Raw genomic sequence first — 27,942 nt, forward strand, 5'->3', positions numbered from 1 at the left:
AAAGATTTTTAGCTTTTTGAGTCATAGACCCTAGGGCCAGTACAATGAAGTGTGTGGTCCTCTTCTTAGAATCAAGTGTTTAAATGCACAAAATAAAATGGGAAGGATTTTATTTTATTTTTCAAGATTTTATTTCTTTATTCATGAGAGACACACACAGAGAGAGAGAGAGAGAGAGAGAGAGGGAGGGAGAGGCAGAGACACAGAGGAGAAGCAGGCTCCATGCAGGAAGCCCGATGTGGGACTCAATCCCGGGACTCCAGGATCAGGCCCTGGGCCAAAGGCAGGCGCCAAACCACTGAGCCACCCAGGGATCCCCAATGGGAAGGATTTTAAAGCCCAACTATAAACATTTTTTTTTAGAGTTATAGGATATGTGCTTCTTTATTAACACATTAATCAATAAGATCCAACAGAGTATCAAAACATTGTAATTTCAAAAGGAGTGTGAATCGTGTTATTTCAAGTCATCTGTGATACCTACACAAGTTATGAAATATCTAGGATTTGTTTTGGTAACAAAGCCCCAGGTACTGCTAATGCCATTAGGATTTGTTGTCTATATCATAATAGGAAAAAATGCCAGATTTCCATCACGGGGGTTATAATTTTTTTCCTTCAAGGTCATCAATTCCCTGAATTCTGTGAAGCCCAGAGTAAGAAATTCTGAGATTTACTTTCTTCTAGTACAACCATACTACAGAATTCTCAGAGGGAGTTCTTGGGGCCTCTCTAGAGTTACATGTGCTACAGTGTGCATGGCAGTCTTCTGTGGCTCCCTTCTTACCTGGTATTTTTTATTCTCACCAATTGTTTTTAACGTGATGGTAAATGACTATAGAAGATTATCATTCAGGTTGTTAAAATGCAATTTATTGGAGACTTGGATGCCTTGAAGGCAATGATCTAAAGGGAGGGGTGCCAGGCTGGTTCAGTAGGTTAAGCAACCAACTCGACTCCAGATTTCAGCTCAGGTCATGATCTCATGGGTTGTGAGATCAAGCACCATGCTCAGCAGGGAGTCTGCTGGAGATTTTCTCCCTCTACCCCTCTCCCTCCATTTGTGCATACTTCATCTCTCTCTTTAGAGTAAATAAATCTTTAAAAAAAAAAAAAAAAAGGAAAGAAAATGGGATAACAAAATCTGTTTGTAATAATCTAGAAATCTTTTGACATCATAAATGTCAACTAGTCAGGAAAAATTGACTAAACATTATACAGAAGGCAGCTGCTCAAACAATCTTTCCAGAGGTTGACTTCCAGAAATATGAAGACACCTGGGTTGCTGGGTCACTGCATCAGGATGTGGACTCATCCTGAGCTGGGCAGGACTGCTTTCAGTAATGTACATCCCAAACTAATTGTAAAGTCAGGTCTATTTAATCAGCCTATAAAGGCTGGGTAAAACAAGATAGAAATCTTTCACATTTTGTAAGGTCTACCTCCATTCTGTAAGTTGAAAAGAAAGAAATGATCAATGTATATTCACAGAAACCATTATTGCCCTTTCTTCAATCAGCCTAGCATAGCTGCTGACACCTTAACTCAAGAACAAAGGACGTAGTGGATAACTAAGCTGTAGATTTCAGCTTGGTTAGGGAAATAAGGGATCAGAGAATCAAAGTGTTGAAAGTAGTAATAAGTCTGCAGGCAAGATTTGAGAACCAAGACGTTGAGGCTTGGGGATCCAACTTGTTTCACATTTCAAAAACCAAGAGGTAATGTAACACAGTAGAAATGCCACTGGATGAACATCAACACAGGGCTTTTCATCTAGAGCCCATGACCAATTACCTGAGCAAATGTGGGCCAGAAGCCACATTTCTCCAAGCTTCGGGTTCCCCTTCTTTAAAATGAGGAAATTAACCTCAAAAGTCACCTTCCCATGCAAAAATGAAGATTCGGTAACTTTTGAAACCTCAAGAATGATTTTTTTTTGTTTGTTTAATTTACTTACTTATTAAAGAGCGAGAAAGCAAGCATGAGCAAGGGGAGGGAGAGGCAAAGGGAGAGCAAGAGCCAGAATCCCAAGCAGAGTCCCAGTAGAATGCGGAGTGTGCCCCAGGGCTCAATTCCATGACCTAAGACAAAACCAAGAGTCGGGTGCCTAACTGACTGAGCCACCCAAATGCTCAAAAAGGCTTAAAAACGGGGGGGGGGGGGGGGGGGGGGGGGGGGGGGGGGGGAAGGAGTACTTACTGAAAATTATAATTAAAGATTTAAATGGAAGGTTTTGTGAAATAAAGGGTATTTCAGTTTCAAATGGTGAGAAAATAAAGAGAACTGAGAAGTTTCCATGTACTGAAGCACCATGCTGGGCCCCACATTGTATCTGGTCCTCTACATACAGGAGTTAAAAAAGTTGCACAAGTTGGGGGAGTGGGGAGGTAAGAGGGAGAATTGGAGGAAAGTGGTTAAAAAGGTACAAACTTCCCATTATTAGGTAATTAAGTCCTAGGGATAGAAATACACCATGATGACAATACTGCTGTATAGAACATTTGAAAGTTGTTGAGTAAATCTCGGGAGTTCTCATCATAAGGGAAAATTTATTTTTCTTTTTGTATCTCTAGAAGAGGATAGAGGTTAACTGGGCTTACTGTAATTAAGCTTATACAGCGCTGTATGTTAATTATAGTTCAATAAACCCCTTCCCCCCTAAAAAAAGTTGCACTAGTCAATAGCTAGATGCTCTTGTGAGACCTCATGCATGCTCTCTGTGCTAAACCTAACCACCAGTTTAACTGATCATTAGCTCCTTGAGCGTGTACCACTGTCTTGTTTAGAGCCATATTCCCCAGCGTTACAAGAATCAGTCAAGATTTATCTGAAAAAAGAAGGTCTGAAGAACTTGATCTCAAAAGGTTTGAGATCTAGTCCATGCTCATTCTTGGCCTCTAGTAAGTCCCTCCCGCCCCTTTTTGCTGTCTCTGTTATTTTCTCCCAAGGGGCTGACCTATTTACTAGGAGCAGAGGACTTGTCAGACTAGCAGGAGAGTAAGTCAGCATTTAATGTCTGGATTCCAGGCTCTTTCCCAGGTTTTGTTTTTTTCTTTTTTTACTGAACCACCTGACTCCAAATAACTTCAGTTCTTATAACCATCACGTTAATTTTGCCAGACTTTGAAACCTCTTTATTCTTCCTGGCTAACGGTCTTTTCCCCTGCTCTTCCCTATTCTCCTTGCCAAGGGCTGCTGGCCATAGTTGTGGAAATGTAATTTCAAAACTGGAAAGGAGTGTAGCCCACTGCCTCAGAAAGCAGATGTGGGGTCTGGGTCCTTTTCTCAGTCTACCCCAGGACCCCCAAGGCAGTATGAAGCATACAGTAAGGGCTAAAACATGTTGGCTAAATGAACTTAAAATTGAAGGAGCACTGCTGGCCCGAGCACTTGCAGCATTATGGTTGGACAGAAAAGGAAAAAAGTTCTGCCTTCACGCAGAGTCCAGAGTCCACTATAAAACCAGAAGTAATCTGGTTTACTTCTCCCTCCCACTTTTTACTGCAAAGTTGTTAACTAATCAGTAGTTAATGGGCTGATCACTCCTTGAATCTCAGCATTTTGGGAAAAGAGAAAACTTGCTCACACATGCACACGAATATATACACATATACACACACACACACACACACACACACACACACACACACACACACGGTGGGGGAGGGGACTAGATTTCCACTGTGCTTTGAAACATAAATCTTAAGACCCCTCAGGTTAAAAATGACAGCTAGAGTCCTTTAATCTTGAAAATGCTCTCTCCATGGAAACCTTAAGGACAGGAAACCACTTAGGCAAAGTTTTTTTTTTTTTTTGAGGCAACTTCTAAGGAAAATCTAGGTTTTAAAGAAATTGGACTTTCACGTACAACCATCCTGTAGGAAAGTAGCCCAGGTCATATGATTTCACTAACCCATAAATAAAGCCTTCCCAGTTCAGTTCAGCTGGAAGAGACAGATTCACTTCACCTAACAGATTCTTGTTCTCAATTCCCAGTTCTAAGGTTCTTGCTAGGTGGAACAAGGATTCTACATAATGGTCCACCCCATTTTTACCCAAATCCATGAATTTTGCAAGCTGTAACTTTTTTTTTTTTAAGATTTTATTTATTCATGACAGAGAAAGAGAGGCAGAGACTCAGGCAGAAGGAGCAGCAGTCTTCACGTAAGGAGCCCAAAGTGGGACTCGATCCTGGGACTTAGCTGAAGGGAGACGCTCAACCGCTGAGCCACCCAGGCATCCCAACAACTGTAACTTTTGATTATGAGAAGCACCAAAATGTGATGCTTCTGGCTACAGAAGACTGGAAAAATTCAAGTTAGTACGTAATTCTAGAAAATTAGGAAAGTGTCTAGTAAGTACATTACAGGAGAAAACTATAGCACAGAGAGGTTAAGTGATTAGCTCAAGACCCCAAACACAGAATATGGTTTCCTACCTCAAAGGCTGCTTGAGTTCTCTTGACTTTCTCGCATACCACCTTTTAGATATTTCAGTCTGGCTACACTTCAAAATAATAATAACTAGGTAAAAAGCAATCAAAATATTTTCAATAAAAATAAGGGGAGGCAATTGTGCGAATTCTCACATCGTTTCTAGAATCTTGAGCCTGTTAGAAGAGTAAAACAATCCACAGATTTCAAAGGATGGATCTTAAAGTAGTTCAAACAAGCACCAAACATCAAGTCACTTTCCCAACCACCCAAGCTCTAGGATTCACCGTCTGGGACATCAGCCAGGTTGGCAAACAAATCATTATAAAATGCAAAGGTATTAAGTGCCCTCTTGCCTTTGGCAGTACACTCAAAGCTATTCAAATGTATTATAGCAAAACTAAAATACAGCTACCAAGGTCTCAGCCAACAAAGAGGGAGAGAAGTCCACGTGTGGTTTTTCTTGTTTGTTTTTCAATTTGTTTAGGTATTCCAACTTTTGTTCCATTTTCTTGTGAAAGACAGCCTAGGAAGAAATGGAGAAGGGGAAGATGCATCTCTAAGCTTGTAGAAAAAGGAGGAAAAAAAGAGTAGGCTGAGATGCAAAAATGTAAGGACTTCAGTGTTAGAGGCCCTTTGAAAATTCAGTATAGCAACATGGGTTGAAAACAAGTTAAAAAAAAAAAAAAAAGCTAATTCCCCTAGGTCTGAGTCAAATAGGAAATTTTATTGCCTCTCTTTCTGTCCATGTGTATTTTTCCATTGCTCCCCCCCCCCCCCCCAATCAACAGAAGGGACAAAGTCCATCTGCCAATTTCAATCCAGGCAGATCAAGTACATTGAAAGCATACTCTTCAGAATAAGTCATTTGGAAGACAATTCGAGCATATGAAGACACTACGTGAACAATGACAGCAACCACTTTGTCTGTTTTAAAAGAAGACCAAGAAATAAATTTAGGATTATACAGGAGAGCTCTTCCTAGCACATCAGGAAGAAATTCCAGAATATAAAATAGTTCCTTGGGCAGCCCAGGTGGTTCAGCGATTTGGTGCCGCCCTCAGCCCAGGGCCTGATCCTGGAGACCCAGGATCAAGTCTCACATCGGGCTCCCTGCAGGGAGCCTGCTTCTTCCCTCTGCCTGGGTCTCTGCCTCTCTGTCTCTCATGAATAAATAAAATCTTAAAAAAAAAAAAAAAAAAAGATAGTTCCTGTATCAGAGACTAGAATCTGGCATTCTGTTCTCAGGTTTTTCTTTTATATTCTGTCCTGTTACCCAACCCCCACCCCTTGCCCCCCACATGATGATGCCAACACTTTATATTCACATCCATTTTCAGTCTTCATTACTTCTACATACATACATACTTCTACATTTCCTCCAAGCAGGGTAGGAGGGGTTTCCATACAAGCCTACTAGGGACAGAGGAAAGAACTAAACAAATGTGTCTTCAACCACTGGATTGGTTCAATATTTCCTGTTGATTGAACTACAGTAATGCCAGCTTCTCCCCAAACCCACTCCCCCACATTCTCTAGAGCCCCCTACACAAAGTAATGAGATTTATGCAGACAGCAAATATTAAGGAGCTCATTAAATGCTGAATCAATTAATGTAATTAACCTAAGAATCAGGCAGAAGCCAGCATGGATTTGAATTCAATCTCTTCCACTCCTGACTTTCAAATCCTAAAAGTTGTTCACTCTTTCCCAAGTCAGTAACTGAGCATTAGAAATAAAACTCTACTCTTTTGCATATGCCTGGGACATAAAAAGGTGCCCCCTAAAAGTGTGCTATTTTAAGTTCTACTTACCAGTAAAATGTTCCTTTTTTGAGACTCCCCCAACCCTTTCCTAGCAATTTAAGGAACCATATCAGGCACAATCCACGTAGTTTCACTGGTAGGTAACAGGCAGTGAATCAAAGCAACTCACACTTGGTTAAATTCCAGATTGGAACTTATAGGATCGATTCAAGTAAAAAGTATAAACCCTTTGTCTAAGGAGGCTTTGAGATATTGTTGTTTGGGAACTCAAGAACTTTCTCCTTTACAAGTAAATCCTCTCTGTGAGGACTGTTCACTATTAGGTCACTAATATAGCTTACTTGTCCACAGATGTGAATGTAAAATAACCCCTTCAAATTAAGAGAAATAAGGAGGAAAAGTTAAGGGGAGTGGGGGAAGGATAGTTGGAAAAGATGAGAAAATGTCATGGGTCTTACCAGGCAAAGCCAGAGCTGCAGCACCAGTTCAGAAACCCCTACCTGGTCTAAAGGAAAAGTTATCTAAAGCATTAACTAAGAGGATAAGGATCCACCATTGTTGCAGGCTTAAAGTGATCCACTTTCACTAGAGCTTAGGGTAGTGGGGCCCCCATTGAAAATGCAAAATCCCCAGCTGGGGGTAAGAAGAAAAAGTGTAAAGATGCTCAGCTCTGGAGTGCCAAGACCAAGGGTCTCCACATTCCAGCGCTCAGCCTCCTCCCTCCCCTGCTCCAACACTCTCTTCCTTTTATTCTGGAGCAGGTCCTGCCCAGCTCCGCATTTCCGTGTCAGGGAGACTCAGGAAGAGCCTCAGGAACTGCTGAGAAATGGAGAAATACACAAAGGCTCTCCTCCACAAAGGCCTCTTTCACAGAGGTAGTCGTGTCTATTAAATACGCCCCCTTACTTGCACACACTTCTATAAGGAGATTAGGAGAACCATGAGCTCACTGAAATGGACAGGCCCCCACAAAATGTTGAAACCTACTGCAGGGAGGAGAAACGGTGGGTGCGGCAGCAGGGGGGAAGACTTAAAATTAGTGACAAGGGGGGGCCTCCTCCCCTCTCCTTGATAATGCAGATGGGTGGTGATAAAACTATCCGATAGGGCTGCCCCCAGGGTGGAACTAGTTGGTATCCACACAATCCCCTTTCTTCCCTTGCATTCTTGTATTGCCCAGTCACACATTCGAGGTATTCCTTCCCATACAGGAGTCACAAGAGGACAAGCAGCATTCCCTACGTGGTAATATGCACTTTTCCGACTGCTTCTCAAGTCTTTGGAAGTAGGAAGTACAAAATAGAAGCAATTTTCCAATAAAACATATTGCTACATATTCTGAGAAAGTACATCATACATGAGGTACCCAACTATATATTTAAGTTATTAAACTACTCCTAGGCCATCATTTGCTTAATGAATGACTAAGCTTTCACCTCATTATTTCTTCATGATTACTTCTTCCTGGAGAATGAAACAGTTACACAAAGAACAAGTTCACCCAAAGCAATAAATGGCAGTCCTAGACATATAAAAGATAAAACAAGAAATCTTTCACTCAGAGGGTACTTCTGAACACTTGTAATAAGTCAATGATCTTATAATTCACAAAGGATTTTAGAGACCTCTCATTTGATAGAACAACAGTTTTGTGAAGTATTATTCCCCACCTCCCTTACCATGTAATAGAAGAGGAAAGAGATTGAGGTGGAGCCTCAAATATCTGCTTCCAAAGTCATTCATTCATTCACTCAGCACTCACTGAGGATTTACACTTATCCTGAGCACCATGCAAGGTATTCAGGGAAAGCAGAGACTTAGTTTCCACCTGTAAGTAGCACACAAGGATAAGTACAGATCTAAGGGGGTCACAAAAGAGTACTCAAATCCAAGTTTAGGTATAAGAAAACAGAACTTGGGGATCCCTGGGTGGCGCAGCGGTTTGGCGCCTGCCTTTGGCCCAGGGCGCGATCCTGGAGACCCGGGATCGAATCCCACGTCGGGCTCCCGGTGCATGGAGCCTGCTTCTCCCTCTGCCTGTGTCTCTGCCTCTCTCTCTCTCTCTGTGACTATCATGAATAAATAAATAAAATATTAAAAAAAAAAAAAAAAAAAAAAAGAAAACAGAACTTTCTAGAGAAGGCAATATCAAAGTTGAGCCCTCAAGGATAACCCTAATGTTCTCTTATACCACAATGACTTCCAGTCATTGACTCGCCAGTATTAAACCAGGTAGCAAAAAAGTGGTCCTGAGAACAACATATGTTCCAGAAGACCAAGAACTACACAGTACACCTAGGGAGTCCCAAGGACAGCGTGGTCTTCTACAGTTATGTTAACCTAAAGATAAGGTACTCCAGGGTTGTATACTCTGTAGAAGGTAGCTTATTGCTCCTGTGTGGGTTATGATGGAGAATTCAGAATAGAGGAAGGTTCTTCCAAGAAGGGATGTAATAAGCAGGAAAAACTCATTCCTTAAGGATGAGCACAGAGAGATCTGGAGCCAGGGTCCACCTGATGTTGTCCGAGGGCATTAGATGAATTTATGGATAAAGGCTGGGAAAGGGGACCCAGGCCAGAGACGCTGGTCAAGGCCTCTTCCAACAAATCAATGGGAAAACCCAACTCCATATGATCAGAATAGAGGGCTATCCTTTCCTATATTTTTCTCAAGTTATATTTAAAAACAACAGTAACAACAAAAAAACCTTATTCCTCAAGCAACCAAGAATTTTGAGTGGCCTTTCAGTAAGGATAAAACACCCCCCATATATCGGCTGTTTATAACTGTAGCTACAGAGTATCTTCAACCCTTCCCTTCTCCCTCCCCCAAAGAAATAATGCTGCCCTGATGAAAAATTTCTTTGTTGTTTTTATTCCAAACTTCTAAAAGTCCTGGTCTGCTTAAATTTGTGGAAAAATATCTGAGAGCTACAGACTTTTAAGCCATCTTTAGTCAAGAAAGAAAACCAAGGAAAGTGAGTATAGCTTTGTTTTGTTGAAATCCTAACATCTTACTGCTAATTTTCATTAATAAACAAAAGAAGGGAGGGGGCACCTGACAGGATGAGCACTGGATGATAGGCTGTATGTTGGCAAATTGAACTCCAATAAAAATAAAAATAAAAAAATAAAAATAAACAAAAGAAGGCCTTGAAGAAAGGCACCGCATCTCCCACTGCTTTGGGTCACTGTGTAGAGGGCCTTCTCACTCACGGACTGAACGTTTACAGTCCAGACATTTATTTGGAAGCAACGCCTGCCCAAGCCCTAAAGCAGAGTAACAAATTTAAGGTGCTCTTAATATTATAGAGTCCTCTCATACTGGTCTCTAGACAATAACTTTAAAAGTAAATAAACCTATCTTATTTAAGCAAAGTTTTTCTAAATTCCATCTTTAAATTTTTACATGAGGACCCCACAGGGTTGAAGATTCACTGAAAATTAACGGGTAGGAGCTCCTAGTACTACAATTTGAAAATGTTGCTCTGCACCTAGATTCCCACTGCTCTTTTGCAGATTGCCCCTAAGACTAAGACGTTATCACGGAAAGGCAAGACACAAAAGGCTTCTACGTACATGCTTCATTTGGTCTTCACTGTGGTCTTTGGAGGTACCTAGTATTCCCACTTTGCAGGTAAAGAAACTGAGGCTTGGACCCACGTCACTCAGCCTTAGCACAGCTACTTTGTAATGGGGTTCTTGAAAGGCGAGGAACACTGTGGGAGCAAAGCACCGCACCTACCACAAAGTGTATTCCCTTCCCTCAGATGTCTGAAGGGCACACACATCTTCTGAGAAGACGAAAACTCATCAGCTTGAGGAGAAAATGCCAAGTTTAAAGTGAGCTTGTTAGAAAGAGAGCTATCACAGATTATTAATTTAGCCTTCTCTCCCAGCAAGTGTTTGATGTAAATGGCAAGGGTTCGAAGGTCAAAGAGGAAGAAGTATGCGCTTTAATTTTTCCCCCCAGAGGTGCATGAGTGTTTTCTATTAACAAAAACCCTGTAGCCAACAAATCCTGGGCTTGGATCAAACGACCCTCCATCTTTTAAGTTATAACATCACAGGGAGACATTTCAAGAAGAAACCAGGCCCAGTCAGACCTGCAGTACCAGAGAGGGCTGTTCTGCCCTTTGGGAATTTGAAAAGCATCTTCCTTTTTGCTGAAACTGCTTAGCCACAGACAAAAACATGCCCAGATAGTTATTCCTGATCTATAGACAGGAGCTAAACTGGAAAAGGGAAACAACAACAACAAAAATCTAGCAGCACCACTGGGCAGGGGCAGAGCTAGAACCATTTGCACCTAGAAGGCCAAACCCTTTGGTCAAAGTTCTTAGGAAAAGACACCTTGGCAATAAGCTTGATCCACTGGGCTACATCTGGGTTAAATGAGAATAGCCCATACTTAAAGTGTGCTTGGCATAGTATGTAGTCCATAGTAAGTGTTCAATAAATAATATTGCACACTTCCTTTTTCCAGGCCTTTCGTAACACGGGAGGTTCATCCTATTTATTTCTCATCCCCACAAGCACCCAGGACCCTCACTGCCTCTTAAAATCCCAAAGTACAGGGTGGAGCATTAAATCCTGAGGTCTCAGCAACACCTTTCTTCTTAAAGACTAACATTTAAAAAAAAAAAAAAAAAAAAGACTAACATTTTGTGAGCTCTCTGGCATCAGGCATTACACCAGACATGCCCTCAGACCTTCTCTTATAACCCCACAGCCAGCATGCAGGCACCTCCAATTTTTAGGATAGAGAACTTAAGGGTCAGCAGAATAGGAAGCTTGGATTAAAATCCTACTTACTCTAAACAGGCTTCTGTGAGTTGGCCTGGGAACTGGGTCTGCTTTTATAACCTCTCTGGTGGAATGTTGTTCCAAACAACAGACTTAGAAATGGGATTCTGGAAGCCAGAGTGTTTGTAAACTGAGGATAGTTGCAACTGTTCACATCTCTTGCTGCCCTTCGGGGAATGCCTCTGCATTACTTAAAAACAGCTTTTTAGTTTGAAGCATATCCACAAAACCTCCAAGATGATAAGCATCCCTTTCCTGACAGGACAATCCTCAGAGACTGAAGAATGGAATCTCAGGCAGCTCAGTGAGGAAAAAAAAAAAGAAAAGAAAAATCCAAGTTAAGGGGTTTACAGGAAACACACAGAGGCAGAGTAAAGCATAGTACTGTAATGGTTTTCAGGCCACTCATGAATCTTCTAAAAATGTCATATATATATAAAAAAAAAACATAGCCTAGGGGGGACTAGCGTGCAAAGAGTTAAGCCCTTAGACAATCCCTGCAGGCCACGTGACCTATCCACATCCATCAAGCAAAGTCTTGACCACTGCACTGGCATAATTTCCCTGAACTCACCCTTGTCCCCCTGCTGTTCCCAGGCTGCTTTCTCATCTCCCCAGGAGAGCGTCTGCTCCAGGAAAGCAGGCTTGCATTCCTCTATCTTCAGCATCCACAAGGATGCCTGGCAAGTAGATGTGAAATGAAGAATTTTTTCAATATTTACCTATTTTCCTTGGTTATATTGTTTAGGCACACAAGAATCCCCTCTGAAGTTTTAAAGGGGCTAATTATTTAGTGATATGAATATTTTGAGGAAAAAGGCATTTAGAGAATTCTAATGTAATGACAAAACAACGAAGAAATAGTCCAAGGTCTATCTATACAATCTTGATCTTAGCCTCAAAAATAAGAGAACCAAGGTTTAAAAATCAAATTCTAATGGAAGATATCTAAAAATGATGGTATAAGACACACTGCTTGGCATTTAGAGTATGTTAAAAGAATGGAGGAACAATGGTAGTTACGTTACTAGGCTTCTTATCCCTTGATTCAATGTCAGAGAAATGGCACCACATACCTGTTACTTCCATAGTTTAGGAACATGCTAAAATAAAATTCAACAAGAAATACTGTGTTACATTTAAATCTATAACTCTTAGATCAAAGGGAAGACAAATTTTTGGAGGGTAAATTAAAGAAAGATACTTCTTATTCTTCACCTTCACATTTCTACTGTGTTGTAATAAGATTCAAAAAAAAATTTCAGTTCAATAACTTTGTCCAAAATAGATGGTAATTGACCTCATAACTATACATTTCTCAAAAATCATGTACTGAGATCCAACAGAATTTGTGTTTATTGAAACTAATAAGTAATATATTTTCAAATACCTAAATGAGCTAAATGCAAGTGATTTAATAACCACATTCTAAAGTAGCAGTTTTGTTTTGGGGTTTGTTTTTTTTTTTTTTTTCTTTTCTAAATGCCATTATGAGACAGAAACAAATTACAGATGGGCAAATAGAGATCCGTCAAAAACTTGAGATGTGTAAAACAGATTATAAAGAATTTGTCACCAGGTACTTAGAAACAGGGTTCTATCCGCAAAAGATAGGTTGTTAATATGTATCTGTAAAAATAGGTTTACAAAATGTAAACCCACCAGCATGGATAATTCCAAACCAAAAACCACCTCATATAAACATGAAACTATATTCTGATATAAAGTATTAGAATTGCCTTCTAAACTAATGGATTTGGATTCTTTTACTAACTAAATAGATGAAGCATACCAGATTATCATGATGACAGGAATCAAATAAATCCTAGGTTTCACACAAGTACTTAGTAAATTTTTTTTTTTTAAGTGACAGGAAAGTCCAGAATAATTAGAACGCTAGCCAAAAGAATCAAAAGCATTCCCATACTCTACTGCCATTGGAATGACCAGTGAATATAGAAAGGTTTGTGTTATCTCTCTGCTGCCCAAATCACTGGATTAGGTAGGAGTCAGATGCAGGGGGAAGCAACCAACACCCAGATCTAGATAGGCCCTGATTAGCACGAACTAATAGAATCCTCTTACCTTCATTTCACTAACCACAGTCAAGTCCCATCAAAGTAACCCAACGCACCCTCCAAATGAGTGGAGGAGAGAAGGTCTTCTGAGGAGTATGCTGTGCTCCTGAGAGGCCTGGAATCACAGCATTCATTTTCCTACACAGATAAATCCAGTCTGAGGATAAGCTAACACCTGGATGAGGGCAGAGCCTGGAAACAAAGGGGGTAGGTGGGCAGTCGGAGGAGGGGGGAGGGGGGCTCAGAGGTTTAGCGCCACCTTCAGCCCAGGGTGTGATCCTGGAGACCCGGGATCAAGTCCCATGTCGGGCTCCCTGCGTGGAGCCTGCTTCTCCCTCTGCCTGTGTCTCTGCCTCTCTCTCTGTGTCTCTCATGAGTAAATAAAATCTTAAAGGAAGAAAAAAAAAAAAAAAAGAGGAAAAAAAAAGAAAGGGTTAGGGAGGAGGTAGCCAGGGCTCTAATCAAACTGTGCCTGAAGCTCACCCTAGTTGTAAACTTTTTTTTTTTTTTTCAGCTATTTAAGTCAACAAGCTCACTTTATCTTTTATGGCAGTTTCAGTTGGGATGGGTTGTTACTTGCAATTCAAAGCATCCTAGTAGAATCAGAGAGGACAAGTCTATGATGTACATACATTAATGTACATACAACAATCCAGAGTTGAGGCACATAGGATTTTTCTGCTAATAAAGTGAGAAAATAAAGCAATGGAGAAAGAAAAAAAAAAAAAAAAGACTTGTCAAAAGTGACATAACCCAGGACACCTGGCTGGTTCACTGGGTAGAACATGGAACTCTTGATCTTGGGGTTAAGAATTTGAGCCCCACAATCAGTGTAAAGATTACTGAAATATTTTTTTTAATGTTTTTTAAAAGATTTTATGTATTCATGAGAGACAGAGAGAGGCAGAGACACAGGCAGAAGGAGAAGCAGGCTCCATGTAGGAAGCCCGATGTGGGACTCGATCCCAGGACTCCAGGATCAGGCCCTGGGCAGAAGGCAGACAGACACTCAACTGCTGAGCCACCCAGGCATCCCTAAAAATTTTTGAAGTTACATAGCTGGTAAGCTAAGGTCTCAACTGCCTTTAATGATCGATCACGTAGCAGAGAGTATCTGCCAATGTGAACAATGTTGTCTCATATTTGTATATGAAAAGACTTATTTCCTTGATTCGCTTTTCTGCTGCACCTGCCCTCCTTTCTTTATAAGTCATAGCCTTGGCCCGGTGAGTTGATATACCTCATTAACTACTACAATTTCATCACATTTAAATGAAATCACAAAGGCAAATGGGATGATCTCTCTCCATGAAGAATATCTTCATTTCTCTAACTGGTCTCCTTCCTCACGTCCATGTCTGCTTTCCCCCACCCCCACCACATACATACAACCAGGGCACCCAACAGCCAGAGGGATATTTCTAAAGCAAAAGTCAACTACGTCACTCTCGTGCCTAAAATCCTCCACCAGCTTCCTATTTGAGCCAGAATAAAATGAAAACTCTTTCAAATCCAGTAATCTATCCTTGCTCCTCTTCCTCCACTCCTACCCTCCTTCTGTGCCTTTCAGCCTCTGACACACCAAATTTGTTTTCCCCTCAACCCCTGTACTTTCAACTCCTTCCCCCAGCTTCTTCCAGGCAGCCCCCAATACATCCTCACTCAGCTCAAATACTAGCTCCTCGAAGAGGCTGCCTTTGAACCTCACATTAACCTACTTCATCTTCACAGAACTGATCAGGGTCCAATGTAGCCCTTTATTTGATTTTTGCATATTTAAATATCTATCTTCCTCTTGTAGAATAGAAGACCCTTAAAAGGTAGAGACTTTATTCTTCTGTTCATCGCTGTGTCCCACACTTGAGCAGTGCTGGAACATTACAGGAGTGCAGTCAACAGTTACTAATCAATTGACTGACTAAATCTAAGACTCTACAGAGGCCACATTAACCAAAACTCCTCAAGGGAGCTTTGTTTCTAGCTGAAAACAAGAACTGCAAAACCACAACTCTCTTTTAAAGATTTTTATCCATCCTGGATTATGGTTCATGCTTTCTAATCCTGGTCATTATTCTTTAAGTAATAAAAGCAAATATCTCATGAAAACAATGTCACTTAAAAAAAACAGATTTTGGCCCTCCTAAGGAAAATAAAAAGTATGTCTGAATTCAAACAAACAAAGAAAACCCTCAAAATTGGGGCACCTGGGTGGCTCAGCCAGTTAAGCATCTGCTTTTGGCTCAGGTCATGATCCCCAGGTCCTGGGACCAAGCCCCAACATCCAGCTCCCTGCTCAGCAGGAAGCCTGCTTCTCCCTCTGCCTCTGCTTTTCCCCCCTGCTTGTTCTCTTGCCCTTGCATTCTATCAAATAAATTAAAAAAAAAATCTTTAAAAGGTTTTAAAAAAATACCTGTGGGAGGTTAGAGGGTGTGACAATAAAGTAAACAAGGTAAGGAGACACAGTGAGGAGAGGTAAAAAAGCAGGGTACTATTAAAGGTAACCCAGGAAAGCTTCTTGCTATTCCCAGGCAGAGGGAATTTCAAGTTCAAATGCTCTGGGGCATATGTGTGCTTGGATTATTAGGAGAACAGTGTGTGTGTATGTGTGGGAAGGGTGGTAGTTGGGTGGGGTGAGGGGGGAACTAAGGCCACAAAGGTATCAGAGGCTAGGTCCCATCTGGCTATAAAGGCCACTGTAATTTGGGATTTTACACAGAGTCAGAAAGGAACCTTTAGAAAGTATTAAGCCGGGAAGTGACATTCTGGCTACACATGAGCATGCGCGCACACACAGATTTTCAAACATCTCCCTAGTAATCTGATAGCCCTTGTTTCTAATACTATTCAGAAATTTATAGTTTATAGGTACTTACATGATTATTTCTTTACTATCTATTTCCCCTAGTAGATGGTATACCCCCATGAAATTGGGCTCATGTAACTTTTTTAAAATCACAAATTGAAATCCAAGCATAGTATCTGTCAGATAGTATATGCTCAGTAAATAGTTAAGCTAATTAATAAATTCTTAGCCTCTAGGATAAAGTAGCTTTAAGTACATAATCTGCAAACACATTTTTGTCTTTGCTATATTACACATACATACTTCAGCTTTCTCTCACATGAAGAGATTAGGCATTAGAACCAATGTTAAAGTTCTAATGTGCTTGATACTCTGCTAGACACTGTCACTAATCTGAAACACTTTAGTAAAGACTTTAGTTGCAAATAAAGGCTCAAGACTTCTCACTGTAAGCCTAAAGCAGTAAAATTGACAGATAAAACATAGTAGCAAAAGCTAAATTTAGAGTAGTAAACATGAGATCTTATAAAGTCTACTGTTGAAAGCTGGCCACTCAATTTCTATAGTCCATTTTTTGAGTCCTCACCATGTGCCAGAGACAGGACTAATTCACAGCAGAACTATAGGATGAATAAATCTCGGCGGCATTTCTTTATGGGAGTTCATGCTCTAATAACTCACACCTGTAAAAAGCTTTACTGTTTGCAACTCTTGCCCACATGTATCTCAATATACATGTACGCCAAAAAAAAAAAAAAAAAAAAGAAAAAGAAAAGAAAAGAAAAGAAAAGAAAAGGAAAAAAAAAAAAAAAAAAGAGTCCAAGCTTCCCTGACAGTCCTATTAATTTATTAACTCCAGGGATCTCAATCCATAACAAATATGATTGGTTCAGAATCAGTACAAAGTCAGGTCTCCTGTCACGTGCCCCCTAACCCTGCCTCAAGACTACAGAAGGTAAATATTCCCATTTCACAGGCAGGTCAATGAAGCCAACTATGGACCCAAGAACCAAGACTGCCAAAAACTTCAATCCTCCAAGCTTTCTCCAAAACCAACCAGGTTAGCAACAAACCAGTGACCGTCCCCTAGCTAGAGGGGAGATCAAGAAGCAAAGAGCAAAACAACCAGGCTCTCTCCCATAGTAGCCAGGGGTGGGCCTCATTCAGAGGCAACACTATCCAAGTAGAACACAGTACACACCCCACTTCAGCAACCCCTGCTTCTGGGCTGCCGGGAGAGGCCGTGGCTTTGGAAAAAGCCAATCCAATAAAAGTGGATGAAATTAGGACAAAGGAGTCCTGTATCTTGGCAGGGGCACAGGGAGCAATCCAAATGGACAAAAACAGGCCATGAAGTTTCACTTGAGTTAGCAAATAATTGAGGATGGACAAGAAAGCCAACAAATTTTTCCTGTACCTCTTATTTTCTAGAGATCCACACCATAATCACAGAAAAACTCTTAAGAATATTTAAAATATACATATTCTACCAGTAAAGCAATATATACTCAAATCACTTATAAATATTATCACATTTGTATTAGAGAGGTGATATATTTCAAAATTTCCTAAAGTATCTTTTCATGGTTAAGACACAGCACAGTTATTGTCAAGGTTTTATGGCATCCCTGTGACTTTTTTCACCCCCTGGATAGAATCCTCATTTTATTTTCAGGATACATGGGACATGAAGACTATTTTAAGCTGGTTAATTATTTTATAGACAGAGTTGGGGCAGACTGATGAATCTGTACTTCGCTGTATTTATGGATTATTAATTTCTAGCCATTCCACTTTTGAATCAAGATTTCTTTAAAAAGAAAGTTGGCCATCATATATTAGACTCAGTTTGTCTTGTTTCCTTAACATATGCCTTATCAGCTCTGCCACAGCTGAAGGGATTCCAAATTGCTTTATGACACACTTGGATTTTCTCCCACTAATAATTCCTCCTTCCTGCCCATGACTGGCAGGCTTCTTCCACACTGCAGTAATGCGGGACAGCTAATTATCTACCAATCCACCTTGCTATTCCGCACTTGGCAACTTTTATCTGCACAGGACAGCTGCACTCTCCGTGTTTGAAGTAAAATGTCAGTCTCTGCTAACGCAACAAGACCTACATCACTAATGATGTCTCTACACTTTGAAGAAACAACTCAAAGCCTAATTAAAAATTCAGATTCATTCTCACCGGCTTGCCGATTTTCACTGCCCTTCCACCAGGGCCTCGAAGTTTTGTGGGGTTTTTTTTTATATATACTCCATGCAAAAATAAAACCTAAAGAAAATATCTAAAAGGAATATAAAAATTTAAAACAAGTACTACAGTCTTGGGCCTTGACAGAGTCTTTAAAATAATTGTTATGGTTGGAACAGAATCAAGGCATTATCACACACAACAGATAACAATTTTCCCACTGGCTTCTTCTCTACAATTATAATAAAACACACTATTTCCAGGGAAATACGGATTATAAGTTACTTTTCAGTGATCCACGCAGGTACTTAGGTGTTGGAATTTTTCTAATTATAATTAAATAATTTGACTATATAAATCTGAAGGATGAGAAAACTCCTTTTGAACTTAAAGAAGGTAAAGAGGCATGCAAGTGACATTTTCTTTTGTTTTATTATCCAATAACTTCTCCAAAGTAATAATACTATTCTTTTTCTCTTGGTGAATATTGAAAACAAGAAAAAAAAAAAAAAAAAAAAAAAACCTTTATACTCCTAATGACTAGGGAGATGTAAGTCCTGGAAGTCCAAAATAGAACCCTGCCTGAAAATTACAGGTGGAATTTCCTTCTGTAGCCTTTACATAAACAAAAAACAAAAAAAACCCCAAAGTGTTCCTCCCTTCAAGTTTTGTTTTCTTTTTATGGTTAACCTTTTTAATAAAAAATTACTTGGCAGTGGTAAAGTTCACGATTATAAATAAACTGAGCATTTAAATTTGCTCTTTAGGGACGCCTGGGTGGCTCAGCGGTTGAGCGTCTGCCTTCGGTTCAGGGCGTGATCCCGGATCGAATCCCACATTGGGCTCCTGCATGGAATCTGCTTCTCCCTCCGCCTATGTCTCTGCCTCTGTGTCTCTCATGAGTAAATAAATAAAATCTTTTTTAAAAATTTTGCTTTTTAAAAAAACTAACAATATTGTATTAAGTCTCAAAATTTGTTTCATCTGTGGCTCACTGACTTCTAGGCATTTAAATAGCAACTGATCAAAATAAACAAAAACCCAGTCAGTTGTCAAAGTAGACTATCAGCTTTGTGTATCCATAAAATAACTAAGCCAAACTCCTCCCCCAAAGGAATATAAAGGTCCTTAATTAACTTTCCATTTTAAGGCAAAATTTTCTTGGAAAAACGGAACTCCCACAGGACAGTATTGTATAAAGGGTAAAAACAAAACAAAACACACATGTCTTAAGATCAACACTTGAGTTCTAAGTCACCACTTATTACTGGTGTGGTCTCCAGAGTCACTTCCCTGATGGGCCTTAGTTTCTCATCTGTAGAAGAAGGGAGGTAGAGGTGACTTTCTCTCTTGTCCTTCCCAGTCTTCATGACACCCAGTGATCTGAGGAGCTGAAAAGGTCAGGGAGAAAATGTGTGCCAAGGGCAGGCCTTTTGAGCCTGGATTTGTACAACACCTGAGGGCAGATCACAAGACCACAGTGGAAAGTCAGACCTGCCTGCTTTCCCGCCCGAAGCAGGGAGCCCACAAAGCCGGCCCTCCCTGAACTGGAGTTGGGGAGGCAGGACAAAGCTATGGAGCGGACCCTAGCAGCTGGTGGCAGCTGGTGTCTGAATCCTAAATCACTTCAGCTGAGTTTTCTAGGTACCAAGCTCTCTCCAGATTCCTAGGTCCTTCCCCCCCTCCCCCAGAGTACATCACCAAATACAGGATACTCGGGCACAAGCAGCAAGTTCCCAGCTCAAACACTGATGTTTCATGTTGAAACAAAGGGGAGGTCCTATTTAAGAAAGTGGGCATGCAGAAAAACCGTGTGCTGGCCACAGTGTTTAAGCCCTAATCTGACCACTGCCCAGAGGTCTACCCCAGACTGTTCAGTCGCTTAAGGCAATAGTTCCTTTCTTGTTCAGCCAGTGTAATGGGGTATTCTTTACCTGCCATATAAAAAGTCTTGAGTGACACGAAGGATCTGGGGAATCCTACAACCTCTATCTACTTCTCTGACCTCTTCCCGTACCTTTCCTGCCCTCTGGCTCTCCAAACCCAAAACCTTAATCCCAGTTTTCCATTCCTCAAAGGTGCCATCACAAAGGGGCCTTCTGGGAACTCCACTCTGACCGATTCATTCCTTCCACCTTTTCTGGGAAGCCTTCCGGGAGAATCCCTCTCCCCAAGCATCCGGGAACCCCACTCTCATTCATTGCATTGGAAATTAGCTGATGGAGATCTCAGATATAACCTAGTGCCTGGCACCAAACATAACATTCAAGAATTACTTGCTTACGATAACAGAGAGCTCATCTCCCAAAGCAATCCAATGGAGAAGTCTTTTATCAGAAAGCTTTCCTTTATTACAGAAACTCATTTCTCCATAACCTTTATACACATGCACTGATTTTTACCTCCCGGAGCCCATTGAGTAATTTCAATCCAGTCACTGCAAATTGGTGGCCTCTGGCCTGATCCAGCCTGAAGACAGGTTTGGTTTGGCCCACAATCTTTGTGGATTTTTTTAAAAATCTGAATTGGTTGCCAACATTTTTAGGAATCTAGAGTTTTGTCTAAAAACCAGATATCCACTTTCTCTTGAAAAAGTCATGTGGCATCACCAGACCCACATTGCCAGCGGGCAACAATTGGAGGACAGTAGTACCCGCCAGTTTACAACAGCCGGCACCATTCCCCACTGACCTACCTCACTCACTTTGTCCAATGGATCCCTGTTAGCCCAAGGTATAATCTAGACCCCATATTCTGGCATTTGTTTCTTTCTATTCTATTTTGACCCACAGAAACTGGTTTAGCCTCCCTGAAATGACAAGAGCTCCCAGAGGGAAAGCACTGGGTTGTTCTCTGCCTCTCCTATGCTCTTCCAGCCTCCAAATCTGCACTGAGGCACCCACTGAATATTTGCTGATAGACTCTTCAGGAGACAAAAAGGTATATAGTCCATCTTTTCCCCTTCAACCTCTTACAGCTTATCTTGCCTTGTCCCTTTCTCACTCCTGCCTCCTCTGGAAGGGGCAGAGAACAGATGTAAAGAGAAGATGTGGTCCATGACGCAGCAAATACATGTGCAGAGACTATAAGCTGCCCACTAAGAAACAAACATCCTCAGAGCCTCGGGCAGAAAGCCAGACAGCTTGTGTAAGGGACAGGGAAAAAAGGGTCCCAGAGAAGGCCCTCCAGAAGAAGCCTGGGCATTATTTCTGGAAGGTTGAGGAGGTTGCTGAGCAAAGATAAAGATACCGTGTGTAAGGAGCTGGAGGGGCCTAGTGATGGTTTTGCTAAAAAATTCAGGCATGTCCCCATAAAACACTTTAAAAATATATAGCTTCCAAATATTTGTCTTTATCTGTGGATTGTTAAATTCCATATACTAGTATCCATTATGCATATTCTAAAACATTTTAAAATATGGAAATAAGGATGCAATTTATTCTGGATGGAAAAAAAAATAAAGTATGGAATAAAAGGGGAGATCTGGAAGTTGCTTCAAAAACAATTGGGGAGTGAGTAGAGGCATAGGCAGAGAGAACAGTGGCCTGACCAGGCGTTGCTAACTGTCTAAGCTGGGTAAGAGGTACATGGGCATGGTTAAGCTATCCTCTTTCTTCTCCAAATCTTTGTAATGAAAAGTTTAAAAGTAAATACTATTAACAACAGGGCTAATCTTTTCTTCATAAACCCCAAAGAATGGTTTTGCACCACATCCCTAGGTCTGTGCACCCCACTTCAGTAACCCCTGGGACCTACCTCAGACCCCCCCAAATCTGCAGGTTCTGAAGATCTGATTTTGATTTCATTCAGGCTCAGAAGACTCGCAGGTTCTGGGTCTTGGCACTAAAAAGACAGTCTCATACTTCTGTTTACTGACTGTTCCTATGTTAGACCTTGTGCTAGACACTTCTCTTGTAAAAGATACTTCCCTTCATTAACACAATCAATGAAACATGAAGACACTAATACTCAGAGCAATTCAACAACATGCTGGAACTTAGAGTTAATGACTTAGTGGAGTCAAAATTGTTGTTTCTGTTGTCCTTTTCATATTTCGAATTTCAGTATTTTTACACCAGGTCCAAGCAGATCCAAAATAAATTCCACTGCATGTCATACCAAAATTCCAGAGTTCTGCAAAGTTCCTGTCTGCTCATCCACTTAAGCTCAAGGAAGGAACTCCTCAAGCAGTAACCAGAAATAGCACCAAGTTATAAACTGTGAAACCATCTCCTTCCCCCTCCCCCATACACCTCCAGACTCAAGCACAGTTGGAAGGAAAAACATAAGCACAGGAACTGATGCCAACCATGACAGGTATTAGTGGAGAGGAAGTGGGAAAGAGTATCAATGCACAACAGGGATAGTCCACCAGAAGTCATTTAACATGCTTTTCCTTGGTTCTCTCTTACCACATTCAATCCAGAGTCATCCATCAATGGTCAATTTTCTTCTACTCCAAATACTCGAGAGCAAGTCAGTAATTTTTCCCACTAGGGCTTATATTTTTACACAGGGCATAGAATAAAACCACATTATTTCCAAATACAGGGGCTCCCCCCGCTGTAAGACATTCACTATTGCTTAAGTACACATTCAAATTATCCTCAAATATGCCATTCCTGGTATAACAGACGTGATTTAGGAGACAATTCAAATCTTACCTAAATAAAACTACAAATCAGCATGTGCTTATCATTAAGCCACCAAGATGTTTGTGTCCAATAACCACAGGAGCTCCAGGGCGATGGCCAGTGAGCTAGGATAGGAGGCCATATGAAGAGGTACAAAGGCCACAGCTCCATCCCTACTCATACCAAGTCCCTTTGTCCAGTGCCACCAAAGGGTAGGAGAACTGTTTGGTCAACTCCTGACCTGGTCAGCCTTCATGTTTGAGGCCGCTACTGTCAGGATTGACCTCTCTGTGTTCACAGTTCACTGAAAAAAACTGAGAAAGGAGTAACCAGCTTCCCGGACTTCACCAGAAAGGTTCGGGCAGCCCTCCTCTGCTCCCAGAATGCCTTGCTCCTCGCTCTACCACCGTACACCCACTGCATTCTACTGCCTCTGCCTCTTGCCAACCCCCTAAATCATGACGCCTTCTTTGTGTTGGTCTTCATCACCAGTCCAGAGCTTTTAGGGGCACACACTCATTCACCTTGCTTGTATTCCCCGCTGAGTCGCCCCCAAGGCCCTTCACAGCACAGAAGCCCCCTGCCCAAAGCTTGCTGAACGTATGCAAAATGGAGGCCGAGTTTACGCAATGCTGTTCTGGTACATTCGGAGGCCTCCCTTTTCACTTTGAGCAGCAGCCAATCGTTTACAACTTTGCTCTAGATTTTCACCCAGCACCTCATCCCAGCTGAGCCCTTCGGTCCGTAAAGTCCCATCTGACCTGGCTGCGGCCCTGTCTGAACTCGAGTCGAAGTTTCAGTTTGTGCTTCTCGTCCTTCTTCGGCCCCTCCTGGAAGGGCCCTCCTCACCTCACCCCAGCCCCCCCTCAAGGCCCCAAAAAGCAGCTGTCTGACCAACCTGCTGGTAAGTCTGCCAAGTTCACAGGGACTCTGCCCAGCCCGGCAGAGCCGAGTTAGAGCTCCTATCAAGGCGGGCAGACTGGCCACGTGCCAGGCCCTTGCTGTTAAGAAGCCTGTATTGTCATATAATGTTAAATGGGCCTTATAAGTGCCTGGTGAAATGGCTGCCAGAGCCAGATATGCCTCCTAACAAGCAGACACTGTTACTTAACCAATTTTCCCTTTGCAATCTTCCCTCCTCCAGATTACAAACTCCTCCAGGGCTTATGCCAGCATACCTCCTTATAACCCCCCTAAACACCTAGCAGAGGGTTCTGTGCACAGTAAGCTTTCAATTAGTATCTCTCCATTTACGAACCACCACATCCACCAACACTTCCCAGGCCCAGCTGCACAGGAACAAATGCCTTCACACTCACTATTTCCATTAAGTCCACAGAGCCAGTCTCTAGGAGAATCCATCATCCCCAATCTTGCAGTTAAAGATTGCCCAACTTATAAGTGGCAGAGCCGGAACCCAGGTCTCCAAATACCCAATGTCAAGTCCTTTCTATGCCAAGACGCTGCTTGATTAAAACACAAACAAACAACAAAACCCTCATCGCAGGAGGGAATAGGCATAAACAAGTTTCCCTTGCCACAGCCACTCTTTGCTCCCCACATCTCAACGTTGATGGCTTCACTCCACCAGACCCCTGAGGAGATGATGATTAGGTTTTTGACTTTTACCCATGATGTATGATGTCTGCTGCCAGGGGAGGCAGGATTCAGTGGCAGCTTTCCCAGGGCACTGGCAAAATTAGTTGGTGCAAATCATTTGAAGATTTTTTTTTTAAATTTTGTCCATTACTACAAATGAACCACAACGAAACAAAACAAAACAAAAAACAAAAAACAAAAAAAAAAACTACCACCCAACCCAGGAGCGGGCGGCCTTCATGAGAAAACCTCTCCAAGAAAATCTTTAAAGATAGAGAAGACAGTTTGAAAAGCTGTCTATCAGCAAGCACAACAACCACGCCATGGGAAACTACAGTGCTGAAAGGCGGCCTGATTTTTGTTTTTGTAAAATTACCCCTTGCAACCTCCTGCGAGAAAGCAGTACGTGCTGCCATTCAAAAAGCGGCAACAGGCCTCATTTGAGTGCTACTTCACCATTTCTCAAAATTAAAAATGGTCTTTGGAGAATATGAGCAGGCAGGATCTGAAAGTCTGAAAATAGGCTTTTTACATATAAACTGACCTGCACAAAGTTTCTCATCGATATGGTCCTCTCCTGAAAGGTCTGCACAGTGCTTGAAAGGCCAAGGTCAAATGAAGAGTCAATCCTTAACTGAATGAGAGTATTTTTTTTTTTTCCTCGCAAAGAGACATAACCTGCCCCCAAATCCCCTCCTATCTGCATAGGTCCTCCCCAGCCCCTCCCATCCATATACTAGTCTGACCCTGGCTCGCCTTGACACCCACACAGGGCTATCTACCTCTGAACGACAGAAGAGCTCTACAGCTATAAAACCCAACATTTCACCAGGGAGGACTATATAATCCTTACTTTAAATACCTAAACCCACGTAATTTCAGACCCATTGAACAAATCCCAGAGGTTTACAGGGGAAAACGTGAGGCTCAAAATCTTTGTTCCAAGGGCCAAAAATCTAACCTGCCTTAGATTTTACAAGTATTCCTCCCCCTAAAAGCTGGCAGTCTAACAAAATGAAGAGACTATCCCCAATTTTCCCAGATGGAGGCAAGTGGCAGATCAATGTACAGCTCAAGGAGAGGAATTTAAATACAGTATGTGCCTCTCTTTTCAAAAAAAAAGGAGAGAAGCCACTTCACATTTTGCCAGACAAAACCCTGTCCCCAGGAGGCCAGTTTCCACAATGAGGTTGCAAAGGTGCTAGAAAGAGGCCAGTAGGGAGGAGATACAGGGCCATTTGGGCACACACCCCCCACAGATCAGAGCTTTTTTTTTTTTTCTAAAGTGTCTCCTTTTCAACAGGGAAGCCTTTTAAAAGTACATTTGCTTTGGATTCCTACCTGAATGACAATGTGTTGGGATCCAATTTCACCTTTTGTCAAGGATCGGGTGAGAAATAGTAAAACTGCTGTCAGCATCTTAGAAAAGGCCAAGTCCTTAGCTTATATGTGGAAGGGGGTGGGGGTGGGAAGGAGACTTAAGATCCCTTGTCCAGCCCTAGTGATGGGGTGAAGGTGACAAATGCCTCCTAATCTTATGAACAGTCTGAAACTGTGACATACTAAACCTTCTTTATTTTAAAAGGTGTCACTATGCAAAAACACAACTGTTTGTGCTCTGAACTGAAACATTCACCACTGAAGAGAAAATATCTTAGTTCCTTCCTAACATTTTAGTTCCATTTCCTCTAAAAGTCACCTCACTCCCAAGAACGGTCAACAATCATCAGAAAATGCATGTGGAAAAAAGTGTAACAGAACCTGAACCTGAAAAAAATCTGCACAGAAAAGGACAACTAAATGATGTATCCTAAAAAAGCTTGGCTATTGTTATGCAAATGAAGAAATATCCGACTCTATTGCACTTCATGGCCGGGTGTCTACAAATACAGAAATCACCTTTCAAGCATACCATCCACTCCTCAATCTCATCTAAAAACAAGCCCAACATCTTTCCCCACAGTGAGAGGGGTCTGCAGGGGTGGCTTTAGGAAACTATCATCCTGGGAGAAGACTCGGTTGAGGGGGGAGGCATGATAGGGAGGAAGGTTTTTAAAGAAGAAAAAAAAGACGTCGGAAACCTGAATCCCAAAGTGACTCAAAACACCTCGCCTGGTGGGAGGTGGAGGGGTGGTCACAGAAGACTCGAAATCAGAAACCTATTCTGGGAGCACATTCCTGGAAACTTTGCTCTTTCGAAGACCACATTTGTCACCATTATTATTAGAATGCAGAAGGGAATAGGTTGTTGTTGTTTTGGGGAGGGTTGGTTTTTTGTTTGTTTTACATTGGAATGTTATAGCAAAGGTTGCAGGCTCTTAATGTCACCTCAACCTCTCCTAATCGACTGGGCTTTTCTGGCTAAGAAAAAAATCATGGCAGGACAATCTCCAGGTGGTTGCCGTTCAGCAATCTTCACTACTGTTATTAGTAACACCCTCAGGATTAAATCTTAGCCACGGGCAATCTTTCTTGCAGAAGCCCCTTCCACCGCGGAGGAGGGCCAACACGGTAAACAATCTGGAGAAATGGAAACCTATTCACGGTTTCCCCGTTTATCTGCACCAAAAAGGCACACACAAAACAAAAATCATACAGCGAACCGGGCGCAAACGACGACAGCAACAGCGGAAAGCAATAAAAAGAAATCCCCCCCCCCCACACACACACACACACACCCCCAACCAGAGTCGAGAATCTACCGGGCCAGCCCCTCCCCCAAAGCACCCTGGCCGGCCAAGGAGCGCAGGGTGCACTCCCGAGGCTTGCTCCGCGGGGACCCAGGCGGCCCGGGAGCAGCCGCGCACGCTGCGGTGCCCTCCTTCCCGGTGCCCGGCCGTGCGCCCCGGTCTGGAGGACACCGGGGGACGGTCAAGGGGTGGGGCAGGGGATGGAAATCGGCCAGGCCAGGCGGGGCTGCGCGCCCCGGGATGGGTACACAAAGAGCGGAGGGGAGTTTGCAGGGATGGGGGGCGGGGGGCGGTGAAGACAAGACTGCGGGGCGAAATACGTGCAAATTAGGGAAGGAGACTGAGAGGAGCCGCTGAATCCTCGCTGAGATAAAGGGGCTGGGGTGGGGGGTAGATGGGCTTCGTGCAAAGGGCAGGAGCCTCTGCAGAGGAGAAAGGGAGAGGTACCTGTGTGCATGTGCAGGAAAGGAGTTGATGTGTAAGGGGGCGGCGGGGGGGTGGCGTAGGTCTGTGCAGGGGGCAGAGGTGTCCGGCGGCAAAGGGGCTCCGAACGTACCGGAGAGGTGCGGGCACGGTCGTGGGACCCGTCCTGGGGAACGGGACCCGGCTCTGCGCCTAGGAAGGGGGAGGGCGGCAAGCCTGGCAACTTCGGGGGTCGCAAAAGGGGCCGCTTACCTGCATGGTGACGACCCCAAGTTCCTCGGCCGCCAGCCTCTGCATCTGGCTCGCCAGCACTTGCGCCTCGTCCAGGATGGAGAAGTCGGCGTCGGCGGCGGCGCCCAGCAGCCAGCACGCGCCCAGGCAGAGCAGCCAGAGGGGCGGCCGCCGCGCCCGGGCCCGGGCCCCGGCCCCGGCCGGGCCGTTCGAGCCCCGGCAGCCGCGGGCCCGGGCGGCCGCCCCCGCCGTCTCCTCCTCCTCGGGCTCCCGGGCCAT

At 42.7% G+C, this 27,942-nt stretch overlaps 1 protein-coding gene across 1 annotated transcript in view; it reads right to left on the reverse strand.

Annotated features, from left to right (window-relative positions):
- CACHD1 (cache domain containing 1) overlaps positions 1-27,942 on the reverse strand; it is a 202,074-nt gene extending 174,132 nt beyond the window's left edge. The window contains exon 1 of the mRNA XM_038538809.1: positions 27,685-27,942. Coding sequence (XP_038394737.1) covers positions 27,685-27,942 — 258 coding nt within the window. The remainder of the gene's footprint in view (positions 1-27,684) is intronic.

Source organism: Canis lupus, chromosome 5 (genome assembly GCF_011100685.1).
Source record: "Canis lupus familiaris isolate Mischka breed German Shepherd chromosome 5, alternate assembly UU_Cfam_GSD_1.0, whole genome shotgun sequence".
Classification (NCBI taxonomy): domain Eukaryota; kingdom Metazoa; phylum Chordata; class Mammalia; order Carnivora; family Canidae; genus Canis; species Canis lupus.